The sequence below is a fragment of the Convolutriloba macropyga genome, chromosome 4 (assembly GCF_964194025.1).
Source record: "Convolutriloba macropyga chromosome 4, txConMacr16.3, whole genome shotgun sequence".
In the NCBI taxonomy this organism is placed as follows: Eukaryota; Metazoa; Xenacoelomorpha; order Acoela; family Convolutidae; genus Convolutriloba; species Convolutriloba macropyga.
In genome coordinates, this window is record NC_134471.1 from 16749673 (window position 1) to 16765967 (window position 16295).

Here is a 16295-nt window from a genome sequence, read left to right on the forward strand (position 1 = left end):
CGATTTAGTCCTCATTGTTTTTCTTAAACCAGCAACCAATTCAATAATTGCTAATCTTTCTGTACTACCTGATCTGTGATTATTTTAAACAACAATGGAGCTCTTGATTAATAGCCGCGAAGCTATAGCAGCGTTTATTGGGGACATCGCGGTTTTTTACAATCCAAGAAGTGGTTTGTATTGGTGCTCTGTCTTTTTGTAAGATGTTTTCACATTAATTTTCAAGACTGGTTAGATGTGGCCAAAGCTTTCTTCTACCTAAAGACAGGGCAAACGAATTTGAAAGATTGTTCAGATTTGTGAACGTTTACTGAATATTACAATCCAAGAATTGTTGTGATAAACTTATTAGGAGCTGTGTTCTCTGCTTGAGGGGATGTCGTGTTCTCCAAGAATTGTTGTGATAAACTTATGAGGAGCTGTGTTCTCTGCTTGAGGGGATGTCGTGCCCTCAAGCCTCGTGTTCTCAGTGAGACTTCGATTAGCGCCGTCGTGGAGGAGGGAAGGCTGCACTGAGTGTTTGGCTGCTTATCTTTATTCCTTTGCTTATTCCTTGATGTTCCATTTTTATTTTAATCTTTCCATTCCAGTTCCCTATGTGTGCTATATATATATATATAGGTGCTTTCCTCTCCACTTGTTAGTTATTTTTGTGACTGGGCCGTCTTTACACTGTCTGGAGGGGAACAGCTTGGAGTGCAGCATCCGGCTACTAAGTGCTTTTCATCATGCCCTATTTTTCGACCTACATCCATCGATGCCGGATGGTGTACACGGCCCTTTATTGTTGTTGTTTTTTTTAAAGAGTGAATTGATTAAAAGTCCCGACAACTGGAATTGGGTAGCCTCTTATCAGAGAGGATTTCAGCAGCCGGCATTGTATGTTTATGAAATGGTTTATATCATTGGTGCAAGTTCACTGAGAAATACGATTCAAGGACTCCCATATCAACAGAAGAGCCACTATTCGGAAGCTTCTATCATCTTGGTGGTTTGAGCTTCAATACAAGAAACCCAATCAAACGCAAAGTTTTGCAATCCTGCCTAGACGCAGGAGGTGCCCTTGAAAGAACAAAAAAGTTAGTGATTTGGCACGACGTTATCAATAATACGCTAACACCTCACAAGAAAACAGAAGCCTGTCACATATCAGAATTATTATCAATTCTCCAAAAGTACAAAACCCGTATCGAAGCTATTGTATATATTCAATGTTTTTGGAGCTCCTCAGGCTCTCAGCCAGTTGAGGTCAACTGGAATCGTAGTTATCGAAGCATTCAAGCAGCTCATATCACACCGAAATAGAAAGATCGCCGCGTTAATTAACGATTCAAGTCAACCCCATCCGTCAGTCAAATCGGAAGCTCGTCTACTGTTTGTGGTTTGGAAAAAAAGAGCTGAACTAGACAATTTTGGTCCCAAGAAATTCAAGAAGCTTAGGCAGATACCCAAAAAGAACAAGCCCTCAAAGAAGCAATGACAGAAAAAGAAACAACAGGCATCTTAAGTAGGTACTCTGTGTTCATACTGAGCCTTCTAGATCCTTTTTTGGTGGGGAGGGGAGGTTTGAGCATTTGTACTTGCGACAATGCCTGAAGGCACACGCTCTAGAAATCAATCTACCAAGTATCCATGCGGAGAATGTAAAAGCGAATGTAAGGACTCATGTCTTTAGTGTTTTGCCTGTGGCACATGGTATCATTCAGGAATGTGTTCTGGTATAGCTGCCAGTACTCTAAGTTCGCTAACAAAGCAAAGTGGTTTAATTTGGTTATGCAGAAATTGTCAAGAAAGTGCAAAAAGCAAATTGAAAGGAACTGATCAAAACTTTGAGATTCATTCAAAAGTAACACAAATTGAGAAAAAAATGATGGAGAATAGTGCTACAATGCAGGATCTGCCGAAAACAATTGAAAAAGAGATTGAGATCAAATTAAATTTTCTCCAGAATAACTTCGAGGCAAAATTGGATAAGCTAATTGAGAACCAAGAGAAGCCAGCATTGCCTAAACCAACTTACCACACTCCAAATTTTCGAAGTATAATGCGAGAAACTCTAGAGCAGCAAGAGAAGAAAAAAATTGAGATTGAAAAACAGGAACAAAAAATCGTACTTTTTAGAGTACCGGAAAGCACAAAGGATAGCCCGGAGAATAGACAAAAAGACGACATCGAGTTTTTCTCCGATTTTTGTATAAACGGTCTAAGCTGCAATCTGCCTTAAATACAGAAAGCTATAAGGTTGGGCGAACCTCCCTCGCCAACAGATCAAATCAGAAGAAATAGACCTCTGAAAATTGTCCTGAGAGACAGAACTGAGAAAGAAGAAATCGTCGAATCCCTTAAAAACTTTAAAACTGCAGATCATTCCTACAGAGGAGTAGGCGTCTCCCATGACTACTCTAAAGAAACGAGAGAGCTCATAAAATTGAAGCTATCTGAAGCACGCGAGAAGGACGGCCAAAATGCAGAGCGCTACATGTATTTCATTAGGGGACCTGCCTCAAGACTTGAAGTCCAGCGTAGGAAAAGAAAATACATACCTCAGCCTGAATCTGAAAATGACGGCTTCTGACTAAGAAGCTCGCTCACGCTGCTCCTACTAAATGTAAGAAGCTTACTTAATCTACAAAAGCGACTTAACCTAGTTGATTTTGTCTCGAAACACTTTTGATTTGTTACTACTAACCGACACATGGCTTACAAGCGACATCAAGAGCTCAGAGCTGCTCCTATCTCAATATAATGTAGTTAGGGCTGATAGAAAGTCAAAGAACGAAAAATCTAAGCACGGAGGATGTCTGATAGCAGTATCAAACAACGTCAGCTTTACTGAAGTAGATATTCGCCACCTTTCAGAGGCAATTCAAGAATCCCTGGTAGTTATTAAACTAAACCAACCTGACCCAGCCGTAATAGCTCTTTTTTTATAACCCACCAAAAGGAAGCCCCTATAGATCTCAACAAAACGATATTGACGCTATTTTTTGCCTTCTATCAGTTTTGGCTAATCAAAAAATTCTCTTTGCCGGTGATTTAAACTTACCCGGGATAGATTGGGACGTATACCAATCAAATGATGCTTATGAAGACTGTTTTGTAAACAAACTTATCGACGCTAACTTCAAGCAATGTATTAGTTTCAACACCACCAAGTCATCCTGTTTAGACTTAGTCCTAGCCAATGACGAAGGTTTGATAACTTCAATCAATAGATTAGACGATTTAGAAGACTACTCTGATAATTTTCGGATACAAATCGAAATAACTGGTACATCAAGAGAGCCTCAAAAGAAACGAGAAGTAAACTATAGCTATTGCAATTGTGATTTTGATTACCTAAATGAGCTCATTGCAAACAATCCCTTTGACCCCTACTGTTACAGCAGCATAGATAAAAACAGATTTGTGGTACGAATGGATCTTTCATTTGATAGAAAAAACTACGCCTAGAAGAACTCGATGGAGACAAGAACTTCCGCCGTGGGTATCATCTGAAACATCGCACAAATTAAACAATTTCAGGACACTAAGACGTAAATCGGAATGTTGCGTGAATTTCTCTCCTTACTTAGCCACCCAATTAATAGAACTAGAAAAGCATTGTGCTAACCTGCAAGAAAGAGACCGACAAGAAAACGAAGAACTAATTTCAAGCAGAAACAGATCTAGAATATTCAATTATTTGAAAAGTTTCCAAAAAGAGAAATTCCCACCAAAAATTTTACATCTTGAGTGGAATTCCGTTGCACAAAACAGCAAAGAAAAAAGGAATTATTCAACACGTATTTCTCATCAGTAGTTACTGATGAAAGTTATGAACAGATTGATGCTCCACCTCTTCTCGAAGCTGGTGGACAGAAAATAAACTTTACCGAGAAGGAGATCACCAAGGAACTGGAAATGCTGGTTGTCACAAAAAGTAGAGGCGCAGATGGCATTCCCACAATTCTGCTTAAGAAAACTGCAAAAACTGGTTTCAAATCGATTAAAGGTCTGTTCAACAATATTGGAAGGGGACACAGTGTTCCCGGTTCATGGAAACATGGTTTGGTCTCACCAAACTTCAAAGATGGTAATAAAAGTGAAGTGAAAAATTATAGACCAGTCACACTGCTCATCATCATATCCAAAGTTTTTGAGAAGTTAGTCTTGATGTTTTTCTCAGAACGTTTGTTGAACAGCATTACATCCTGTCAATTTGGTTTTGTACCGCGGAGGTCTGTAATCCTGCAGCTTATCTTGCGTCTGTCCAATATCTTTGAAAATCTTAGTGCATCAGAAGAGTTCTGTTTCCTACTGCTGTTTGATTTCTCTAAGGCCTTTGACAAAATAAAGCATTCAGTTTTGATGATGAAGTTAGCAAGGATGAATATACTACGAAGTTTCTTTTTACTTATTAAAGATAATCTGACTGGCAGAACAAAAAGCGTAAATGCTGACGGCTACCAATCTGAGTAACGTCTGGTCTCTTGCGGAGTTCCTCAAGGCTCTGTTTTGGGACCTATCCTTTTCCTGATCTACATTAACGACCTGCCAAATGTAGTCTTTTCGCTAACTTCAAGCAATGTATTAGTTTCAACACCACCAAGTCATCCTGTTTAGACTTAGTCCTAGCCAATGACGAAGGTTTGATAACTTCAATCAATAGATTAGACGATTTAGAAGACTACTCTTACGATTTTCCGATACAAATCGAAATAAACGGTACATCAAGAGAGCCTCAAAAGAAACGAGAAGTATACTATAGCTATTGCAATTGTGATTTTGATTACCTAAATGAGCTCATTGCAAACAATCCCTTTGACCCCTACTGTTACAGCAGCATAGATAAAAACAGATTTGTGGTACGAATGGATCTTTCATGTGATAGAAAAAACTACGCCTAGAAGAATTAAACAATTTCAGGACACTAAGACGTAAATCGGAATGTTGCGTGAATTTCTCTTCTTACTTAGCCACCCAATTAATAGAACTAGAAAAGCATTGTGCTAACCTGCAAGAAAGAGACAGACCGACAAGAAAACGAAGAACTAATTTCAAGCAGAAACAGATCTAGAATATTCAAATATTTGAAAAGTTTCCAAAAAGAGAAATTCCCACCAAAAATTTTACATCTTGAGTGGAATTCCGTTGCACAAAACAGCGAAGAAAAAGAGGAATTATTCAACACGTATTTCTCATCAGTAGTTACTGATGAAAGTTATGAACAGATTGATGCTCCACCTCTTCTCGAAGCTGGTGGACAGAAAATAAACTTTACCGAGAAGGAGATCACCAAGGAACTGGAAATGCTGGTTGTCACAAAAAGTAGAGGCGCAGGTGGCATTCCCACAATTCTGCTTAGGAAAACTGCAAAAACTGGTTCCAAATCGATTAAAAGTCTGTTCAACAATATTGGAAGGCTACACAGTGTTCCTGGTTCATGGAAACATGGTTTGGTCTCACCAATCTTCACAGATGGTAATAAAAGTGAAGTGAAAAATTATAGACCTGTCACACTGCTCATCATCATATCCAAAGTTTTTGAGAAGTTAGTCTTGAAATTTTTCTCAGAACATTTGTTGAACAGCATTACATCCTGTCAATTTGGTTTTGTACCGCGGAGGTCTGTAATCCTGCAGCTTATCTTGAGTCTGTACAATATCTTTGAAACTCTTAGTGCATCAGAAGAGTTCTGTTTCCTACTGCTGTTTCATTTCTCTAAGGCCTTTGACAAAATAAAGCATTCAGTTTTGATGATGAAGTTAGCAAGGATGAATATACTACGAAGTTTCCTTTTACTTATTAAAGATAATCTGACTGGCAGAACAAAAAGCGTAAATGTTGGCGGCTACCAATCTAAGTAACGTCTGGTCTCTTGCGGAGTTCTTCAAGGCTCTGTTTCGGGACCTATCCTTTTCCTGATCTACATTAACGACCTGCCAAATGTAGTCTTTTCGTCTCTGGCACTGTTGTTTGCAGATGATTTAAAACTAATCCATTGTTCCAAAAATGACAGTCTAGACAAGCTGCAAGTTGATCTAAACAATCTCCACAACAGGAGTGTCCAAAACTGCCTCCTTTCCAATTACAAAAAGTGGTCTTTTACACAATTTGCTTTCGGGAGTTGTGTCGAGGAGGTTGTTCTCTCTCTAGAAAATAATCTGATCCAAGAGAAGAGGGCCGTTAAAGATCTTGGGCTAACTATAGTCGACACCCTAAATTGGATAGAAAATGCGCGGAATGGAATAGCGAAAGCAATCAAGGCGTTTCATCTCATTCGAAGGAACACCAGCTGCAGAATTTACATGAAAACTAAGGTTCACTTATATAGTGCTAATATAAGCCCGACATTTATGTTTGCATCTGAATGCTGGGAGCTAAAGCGAAACAAGTATCAAATTTTAGAGCGGTTTAATAAAAAGTTCATGAAATGGATGACAGACAGAAATTGCTACAAAGAAGCTATTGTTCCAAGCAATATACTGCCACCACTCTACTTTAAAGTCCTAAAAGATCTTCTACTTTTTAGCAGCATAGTGTCAGGAAAGTACGATGTTGACTTGAGCAACTATTATGTTATTCAATGGGCCGGAAGAAGATCTAGGGTTATACTGCCAGAGATTCGATACGAAGCTCAGAGACTCAGTTTTTGGTATAGAACTGGATTTCGGGTGAACATCCAAAGGAAAATTAACTTCTTCGAAAACAATAATTTGAAAGGAAGATTTCTAGAATTGATATGGAAATTTTTCAACGGAAACTGGTCTGAGAATAATTTCTGTAGTTGGATATTTTTCTGCCTGTGCCAGAACTTTCGTGCAAATTCTATGTTATAAGTCCGGGACTTATACGCCCCGTGAAATTGTCACAAAGCCATAATAATAATAATAATAATAATAATAATAATAATAATAATAATAATATTAATAATAATAATAATAATAATTAACGCAGCAGATGCAGACTTTCATCATGAAAAAGTGAAAGGAAAAGCAGGAATAGGCGTGAGCAAAAATAGGCATTGAAAGATCTGAATTAAAAAGGGGCATATTTTTTAGATTTTGGCTGTAGAAATAAGAGCCTCATGTGGGCTAAACGCACTTTCATTGAAAAGATATTATTACGATCTAATCAAGGGATAATTTTTCTTGTAGCGCATGTAGCAGAATTTTTAATGTAGCGCATGCTGTTCATTGCCAACAAGCCGGATATACGCATAATAGACACAATGACATCTGTGACTTTCCACTCAGCACATTGAGGTTTGCGATGTCAAACTAGAGCCCTGTCTTCAGAATTTGAAATTTTAAAGCCTTGCGATTACCACTACAGATAACGACGCTCGACTAGATGTCAAAGCTAATTGTTTGTTCTAATCACGCTTCAGCAGAACATTCGTTGATTTGAAAGTGTTTAATCCGTATGCTGAGAGTTGCCCAAGAAGCATAACGGATTCCTAGTAAATCTTCGAGTCATCAAGAAGCTGAAATATAAGCAAAGGATTAATCGATGTCGAAAAGGCCACCTGTCCGTTGATCTTCTCCTGTACAGGAGGAGCCGGTCCGTTCGTAGTAAATCTTCGAGTCATCAAGAAGCTGAAATATAAGCAAAGGATAATCGATGTCGAAAAGGCCACCTGTCCGTTGATCTTCTCCTGTACAAGAGGAGCCGGTCCGTCCGCATCAAAAGCCATATCGAGATTGGCTACCGGGATCAGCGATAAGAAAAAATTCGTATTCGTACGTGATCACTTAACTTACATCAGGACAAGAATAAGTTTAGCGCTTTTGGGTTGATCCCTACTCTGCCTTCGTGACGGCGCCCAGCAGTGGAATCGGTGATCGGAACTATTGTAGAGTATGGGCGTAATGTTCTAACTCTTTAATTTTATAAAATAATATAAATAATTTTATTTATATCTTTTCGTTCAAATTCATATCCTACCTTGATCATTTTTTATATATTGTTCGGTATTCTGCTATTTGTCTCTTTCTCCTTCGCTTACCACTGTCAGTTCAGTGCATTATTGCCTGACAATGCGGAGATTTCATGCAAACATTTGTGGGCCATTTTATCAAACATATACGAGGTTTCCGAAATCCTCATCTTAGAGGCCATGTAGAATATGGCCACTCTTGTTAAGCAAGACTGATCTAACTAACTTATTAAACAGCGCGAGTACTAATTATCAGTACAAAAGTTTATCAGAACAAGTACGCTAAATAGTTTATCTGAACACTTAGTTATAAAAGATGTCGAAAAATAAATGTTTCATGATAAATATTTGATTGGCATATTCATTTGAACATCAATAATTATGAGTGATGGTCAATTTGTTGATGACCAGTGAGGGAGGCTTTTTCCATCCTAACTAGTTCGTAGGTTTTTCCCTTGTTTTGACTCATCTTGCTTTTTGTGGTATTTAATTGCTCTCAAACGAAGTTTGTAGCAATTATATTAGTCCTGTCGGTCTCTTTTTCATGCAATCTTTCGCTTGACCGATTTTTCGTCGACTCTTCGTCCTCAAAAACGGGATAAACAGGTAGCGCTCAGAGGGCATTAAATCCTCCTAGAGCCTTTCAGCTCACTAGTCTCCAAGTATACGATTCACAGAAACTTTTCTGGAGGTTATTACGTATGGTGTGAAGGGCGGTTCTTAGACCCAACACCCACCCCTGCACATCGTTCAGTCCGTAAGGGCCCCGTTCAGCCAAAAACCACCCTCCCACCGTTGCCCCCCACTGTTGACCCACCCCCGTCAGCCCCCGGTGTACCCCCCCCCCCCCCCCCCCCCCCTCCCCCGCTGCGCTCGCCTCACGCCCCCTTCAATTAAGCTAAAGCTAGCCTCACTATACCGTGTGTAGCTATTAACGAAGCCAGCCGGTCGTTTGAGAGCAATTCGCCAGACGTTAGTCGGTTATGTTTAATGTTCATACTTTTTTATCGTAGCTGCTTCGTTAAAGCACGGAAAATTAACCGAAATTTGAACCGGAGTTTTAAATAGTTTACTTGAGACCTAACGACTTTCTCAATCGGCTACAAATTGAAAGATTGATGCCGTATAAATTTAAATTTTATTTTAGCTTGAAATACCTTCAAGGTCTGAACATTGTGAGCCAGCTGGGTCTGTTTGTGCTGCTGTTTGTGTTCGTGTCTCAGCCTCTCTCGTGGGGCTACATAGTGCTTAATGTAAGTGCAGGCTTCCTCTATGGCTTCGTGGGCGGTGTCGTTGTTGTCTGTATATCATCTTCTATCGGCATATCTGCTGTCCACTTTGCCAACAGGTCAGTCAGCCAGTGTCGACTGTAAACGAGGCTTTATGGGGGGTTAGAAGGACAACGACTGGGGTTTCATAACAGCTATATTGCTTCTAGATATTAGAAGTTTCAAAACTCTAATAGAAAGAAAAAAACCTTTTCTCCAAAATGTGCATGTTACATAAAAGTTATTAACAGAAATTGAAGGTTTCAGATGGAAAGGACAAACAGCGAGGTCACTGCGGTCTTCAATTGCATGCGATAGCACTAGGGACGTAAACAAAATAGATAATGAAAAACTGTAATAAGCAAAATTTGACGAGGGATATAATGAAAAAATTTAAGTAACTACATCAATTTTATGCTAAAAATGGTTTTAGCACCTCAGTAATTAGTTGAAGTGTAAAAATATGGTTTGAAATTTACCTCGCTGCGAGTCTACTCTAGCTAGTTTATCCCAGCATTCCTTTCCCTTTCCGGTCTTTAAACTTTAAGACATTGAAAAAGAAAGACTTCAATTTGTTCAGTTGGATGTTCTCAACAACAGGCAAAGGCTTTTTGGTAGTTTGTTTTTTGCTAATGCAATCTCAGAGCCAATCAATACTCATTTCAAAACTAACTTCGGTCGAGCATAAACAGAGGCTTTTTTTACTATGATAATATCCCGAATTTTTGATTTTGCTCTCAATGCAACCTCTGATTCTTCGTGGTAGAGTCCCTACAATCTAACTATTTTGAGGTTCTTAACTGAATTTTTATTCTTGTGTCACTGATCAGTTTTTATGACCAAAAAATAAATCAAAATTCTATCAAAATTTTTCCTCATTTAGCCCAATGAAAAATTTTGAACCAGGTTGTTCCTGTTGTTTGTGGCAAAGCTATTATTAGCTAATAAGCAAAAGGACACGAGTTTTGGAGGTTTTTCTATTTCAATTAGAGGTCAATTTTGTCTAAATATGTTGGTCTTGGACAGATTTTTCATTTAAAAATTTCGATTAAAAATCCTTTCGATTAAGATAAATTTAATTAAATTTAAATTAAGAATAAATATCGTCACAAATTGATCGCGCACAAGATGATAACCTTGTTTAAAACACCAGCACTGCTCAAAACTACAACAGCGGGTTTATTTTAGCGTTTTTAAACTTTTTTTATAACCGCTTCATTTTATCAGCCGGCTATTATTGCGCTGCCTTTTTACTATTTCAAACAGACTCTTGTTTCCTTTTACCTGTCTATACACCTTGTGAAATTGTTTTGACTTCATGCTGCTTCTTTCTTCTCAATATGCATTAAAGGACCAATTATTCGGCAAGGCAACCAAGAATGAACTCATTTAACGTGGAAAAACGAATCAAAACTTGAAACGGGATAATTCCGTAAAAAACTTTAGTTAAGGGTTAAAAAATAGGCACTAAAATATCGGAGCAGTTTACAATTGAATCTTCGAAACGCTCGTTGAAAATACGTACGCAATATATATGTTTTAACCGCGCATGTGTCCAAGTTTCTTGCCTATTTATTGTCCTCCTAATTGTAGTTTTTCTTGCCTTACTTGGTCACCCTCTCGCTATAGTAAAATCTCATACTTGTCTATCTCAAGTGTCGAGAAATATCGCCTAATTTTTCACTTTTTGGTTCTCTAAATACGGTACAGTATAAATCCTAGTCCGCATCGTGTTTTGTGCGCAGCACTCGGGCGAAACTGCCCTCGTGTCAGGTTTTTAAGTCCCTCGGACGACTAAGGTTTATGTTCTTACATATACGTAGGGTTTACTTTCTTAAATTTTTTCTCAACTTGCCGTAGACGGCAGGCCGCATGTTAATTGCTACTATAAATAGAACCTTTATCCAAACCTCAAACTAACAGGTAGTACGTATCATTTTTTTGTGCAAAAATTAACTTCTCGGTTTCTTGCTTTTGCTTGTTTCAATCCCAATCAGGCGCCTAGATATGAATCAATTCAGGTATATTTTTAATGTCTACTGGTTATGTTTTAATATGTTTGTAAAAGACCTTCGTGCTCCGAAGTTTTGATGAAAAATCAAACCTCACAGACAAATTGTCAACAAGAAAATCGACAAGATTTTGCATAGAAAATAAGTTAGAACGGGATTTCATATGGGGAAAATTCCAGTGACCTGTTCTAGTGACATCCAGCTATGTTAATGCTTGATTGTTTATTAAAAGCAGCGTCCTCAATTCCAGGCGGCTATGATAGCGCTCCTATTTTTTTTTACAATTAAAAGAATTTGAATTGTAATGGTGCGCTGTGTTTTTTTAAGATGTGTTCTTTTTTTCAATGACTTTGATCTTTCAAAAGGGGATAAACAGGTAAATCCCAGCGGGCATTAGGTTTCATTAGAGGTCCAAAGTGGGATTTAGTAGTCCTTCAAGTGCTTAGAGTGGTGCAGCCACTGGGATGGCCTTAATTTAAGGCTGAAAGGTCATTTTTAGGTTTTGGGCTCAAAATGGTGCAATTTTTCATGTTTTTCGTGATTTTTTAATTTGATTAGTCTTAGGTTGAAATTTTTAAAAGTTGATGAAGGACTTTTGCGAGCCAGAATTGCTTGTTATGACCTTTTAATGAGCTATAGGTTTTTTGAAAGCTAATTCAGGTTTTTTGAAAGCTAATTCAGGAGCTAATTCAGGTTTTTTGAAAATTTTAGTCCTAGGTGTCAAGAAACCTCCTCTAGGGTTTGATAAAGGGTTTTATGATAGATTACTGCATAGTTTCTAGTGGTAATGGAATGGTTTTTATGTTTCTGCCATCATGAATTTTAGCATTTTTTGACAAAACTGGCAATTTTTTTCATATGTTTTGACATTTATTGTCATTATTCAAGTTCTGTGAGTCCCAGGGGCCAGAAAACCTCATCAGGGGTAATAATAAGTTACTAAACAATTCTTAGTTGCCATGGATTAGGTTTCAACTTTTGAATATCACAAATTTTTGCAATTTTTTTGACAAAATTCGAATTTTTTTACAGGTTTTTGAAAATTTTCATTCTTCAGTTTTTCCAGCTTCAGGGACCAAGCAATCTCCTTTGAGGTTTGTTAATAGGGCACTGACTAGTTTCTAGTAACAATGTAATGGTTTGTAACATTTTAATCTCTCGAATTTTAGCATATTTTTTTGATAAAATCTGCAATTTTTGTGAGGCTTCCTGAGGTTTTTGTCAGTTTTTGATGTTCGTCCATTCTCAAGTGCGAGAAAGCATATTTCACGTTCCAATAAAAAGTTACAGCATGGTTTTTATTTTCAATGGATTTGTTTTCAACAATTTAACATTTTGACTTTTGGAAGTTTTTTGATAAAGTTTTTTCAAAACGTTTGCCTTTTATTTATTTTTTTCGTGCCTCAGTAGCCAGTAACCTCGTCCAGGGTTTGATAGCATGTTATTACATTTTTGCTAGGGGGCAATTGAATGGCTTTCAACATTTTAAAAGAACGAATTTTAATTTTTTGAAGTTTGAAATTTTTTTCTAAAAATTATTGCCCATCGATCTATGAGCCAATGAGTTTTTTAGAGCTGGGAATTGGGTTACTGGATAGCCTCTAGAGACACAGAAATGATTCTGAAGATATTTATATCACAATTTTTAGCAACATTTTCTTATAATTTGCAATTGATTTCTTAAATTTTTTGTTCATTTTCGAGTTAATCGATCTTCACGCGCCAATAATATTTCTCAGGTCTTGCTGATATAATACTGGACCAATTTCAGAAACAAAAATTGGTTTCGAACATATTTTTGAAATAGGTATTTTTAAAGAGAAAAATTTTTGCCTCAGGTTTAAAAGCTTTAAGAGTGTTAGCATTGAGATTATTTTTGTTCATTTTGATTCTTTCAGTTTCTCAATTATTTGATGATTTAGTTTGTGTTCTGGCTGGCATTATTCAATTGATCTGCTGGTCAGGTAGAGTACGTCTGAGTTTTTCATTCAATTCTTTGAATTGTATTTCAGGACTTGTCCTGCTATGTTTTTATTTTGTCGTCAAGAATTTGGTTACGAGCATATGACGTCACAATTGCTTTTTGTTTGTTCGTTCACGCAATTTCATTTGAATTGCCCAAAATGACCTTTCAAAATGACTTTTGCTTACTTCTCTATGTGTCAAGTATGTCTCTCTAATTGAAGTTTATTTGAGGGCAAAGAAAAATTTTCATTGTCCTTTTGGGACTGGAGGTCTGCGAGGCTATCTTAGCATTTTTTCTGGCAATCTGCCAGCTATATTGTTATGAATTTGAATATAATTTGAAAAAGTTTTTAACCTTGCCTTATAGGTAGTTAGTTTCAGAATAAGTATTCATTTCCTGTATAGGAAATTGTTTGTGACCTAAATATTCAACCTGAATTGCTCTAATTTGTTTGTAGTTTTAGTTTTCTACTTTTAACGTCCCAAAATAAATGCCAATTTGGTAAGAGATTGTCAGTTTGATGATTATACTCAGTTTGAAGATGTTATTCAGTTCAAAATGTTACTTTATGTTCTTGAAAGATGTTAAAAAATGCAAAAGCAAAAAGACAAATTTTTGTTATTTTTCGTAGAATCTACAGTTGAGATACACAAATTTGCTGCGTCTCATTTAATTCCGGACACCTTGAATTTTGAAGCTCAAGTACTTAAGTTGTCGTTTTTTTCTGTTTTTTTCCGGTCTGTATGGTTTCTGGCGTTTTGGCTATGTTTCCAGTGCTACCAGATAATATTTATAATGTCGCAAGTGATGCTTATTGCTAAAAAGTTTGCGAATTGTATTCTTTTTGATTTTTGTACATTTTTGAAACTTTTCAAATAAATTCAGCTTGCTGTTTTTCCGTGACTTCAGAACTACGTTTCTTGTTATTTTAAAAATGTTGCCGAGCTCGATTCAAGCGATGCTGAAGGGCCAGTGAATATTTTTTCTGGTCTTGCAGAAATAATACTGGACCGGTTTCAGAAACAAAAATTTGTTTGATCATTTTTTTTGAAATAGGTATTTTTAAAGTGAAAAAATTTTGCCTAAGGTTAAAGCTTCAAGAGTTTTAGCAAAGAGTATGTGATTTTCTTTGCGTTCTGGCTGGCATTGTTCAATTGATCTGCTGGTCAGGTAGAGTACGTCTGAGTTTTTTCGTCCAATTTTTTGTCCTATGTTTTTTTACTTCGTCTAACAGATTTTTGTTTTGTCTTACCCTGACTTCCTGGAATTGACTTTTTCAATGACTTCCCTCACTAAAAAAAATGACTTCTGAACACACTTATAGAACTTTAAATTTTATGAACATTCACTTGTTAAAGGTCAATAGTGTGCATCTAAGTAGTGCCAAACATATATGCCCTAATTCTTGATTATTAGAGTCTGAGTTTTTGATTTCGATTTTGGGATCTCCGTTTGTGCCCCCCAGTACGTTATGCGCCCCCCGTTACAGAGTACGTGCCATTACATAGTAATTCATTATGTAAAAAATTTTGCACGTGTATCTGAGGGGTGCAAATAATATGCGCCCACTAAGCTGAGGGGACACAAACGGAAAAGATCCTGATTTTGAAAAGCCCTATTAGGGCTTTCTCCTTATAGAGCTTATGTATCTCATAAAAATGACAGTCCAAAGCTAACCCAAAAAGTCTAGTGGTCTATTAAAGGAATTGTGGTCGATCTGTCTATCTAATCTTTTTTGTTGTTTCAATTTATGGAAGGCCACAGGCGTCTATTGCGGCTATTTTCCGGTAATCTGTCGGCTATGTTTAATAGCTGCCCTCAGATTCCAAGCAGGCATTTGTATTATTGTGCTCCTATTTTTTTTTACTATTTCAAGAATTGGATTGTATTGGTGCTGTCTTTTTTGTAAGATGTCTTTTATTGCTCTCGTAGAGAAGCAGTTATTGTAAACTGTTGTCTTTTTTATGCAAAATTTTCGCTTGACCGTTTGGACTTTTCGAGTGACTTTTAAGTCCTCGACTTTTTGCATTCCGCGTGATCTAAAATTCTCTCTCAAACACAATTTCAAGCAGCTGAACTCAATTGGCAGCAGTTTAATACTAAAATTCAACTGAAAATTGCGCCGAAACTGGTGCCATTTTTCACTTTATTGAAGCCCACTATTATTCCGACGTTTAGACGGTTATGTTAACGTTTTTCCATGACTTTGATCTTTCAAAAGTGTTATACAGGATTCAAGGTTAAAAGGTAATTTTTTGGGAGTTTTTGAGTCCAAATGAGCATTTGTCAGGTTTTTTCGTCTTTTATCGAGTTTATGTCTGATCAGTCTTAATTTGACGTTTGTCAAAATTGATTCAATTTCTCAAAATTTCTATTTTTTTGAGTTTGTCCACTCTCAGGAGCCAGGGAACCTCCTTTAAGATTTGATAATAGGCCATTACATGGTTTTTAGTGGCCTTGGATTGCTGTTCAACATTCTAATATAATGATTTTAAGCAATTTTTTTTTTATATAACTGGCTATTTTTTCAAATTCTTGAAAAATTTTGTCTTTCTGCTTTTCCAGCAACAGAGCCCAGTAAATCACCTCTAGGGTTTGAGAACAGGTTTCTGCATTGGATTGGTTTTCAACGGTTATATATCACGAATTCTATCAAGTGGTTCTGAAGATAATAATATCACGAGCTTTAGCAACATTTCAATAAAATTTGCAATTGTTTTCATCTTTTTTAGAAAACTTGTGTCCTTTTCTGAGTTTATCGATCTTTAAGGGCCAATGAAATTTTTTGGGCTTGCTGATGGATTACTGAATAGGTTGGGTAGACAAAAAGCTTTTTTGACTATAAAAATATTGCGCAATTGAGAAACTATCAATAAATTTTGCAATTTTTAATTTTTAAGTAGTTGTCATAGTTCTTGAAGTTTTTCTACCTTTTATAGTCAATAAACTACCTTTGAGGGCTTGTGTGTGTGTTTGGGTATACTTAAATGGAGCAAATTTGGCCTTCGGGGCAACCACTGGCAATATTTTTTATTTGATTTTTTTAGTTTCCACTTTTGAGAAAGCTTGTCTGTCTTTTTGGCGGGCATTAATTATTTAGACTGTATTTCAGGATCATTCCTGCTATG

The 16295-nt window shown here is 36.9% G+C and overlaps 3 protein-coding genes across 3 annotated transcripts in view; all 3 read left to right on the forward strand.

Annotated features, from left to right (window-relative positions):
- LOC142337485 (peroxiredoxin-2-like) overlaps positions 1–16295 on the forward strand; it is a 538029-nt gene that overhangs the window by 390347 nt on the left and 131387 nt on the right. The window lies entirely within an intron of this gene.
- Positions 1–16295, forward strand: part of LOC142337484 (transmembrane protein 64-like) — a 227808-nt gene that overhangs the window by 209826 nt on the left and 1687 nt on the right. The window contains exon 3 of the mRNA XM_075386738.1: positions 9069–9269. Within this exon, the coding sequence (XP_075242853.1) occupies positions 9069–9269 (201 nt within the window). The remainder of the gene's footprint in view (positions 1–9068; positions 9270–16295) is intronic.
- Positions 1–16295, forward strand: part of LOC142337483 (COP9 signalosome complex subunit 5-like) — a 235183-nt gene that overhangs the window by 141686 nt on the left and 77202 nt on the right. The gene's annotated exons all lie outside the window — the stretch shown is intronic.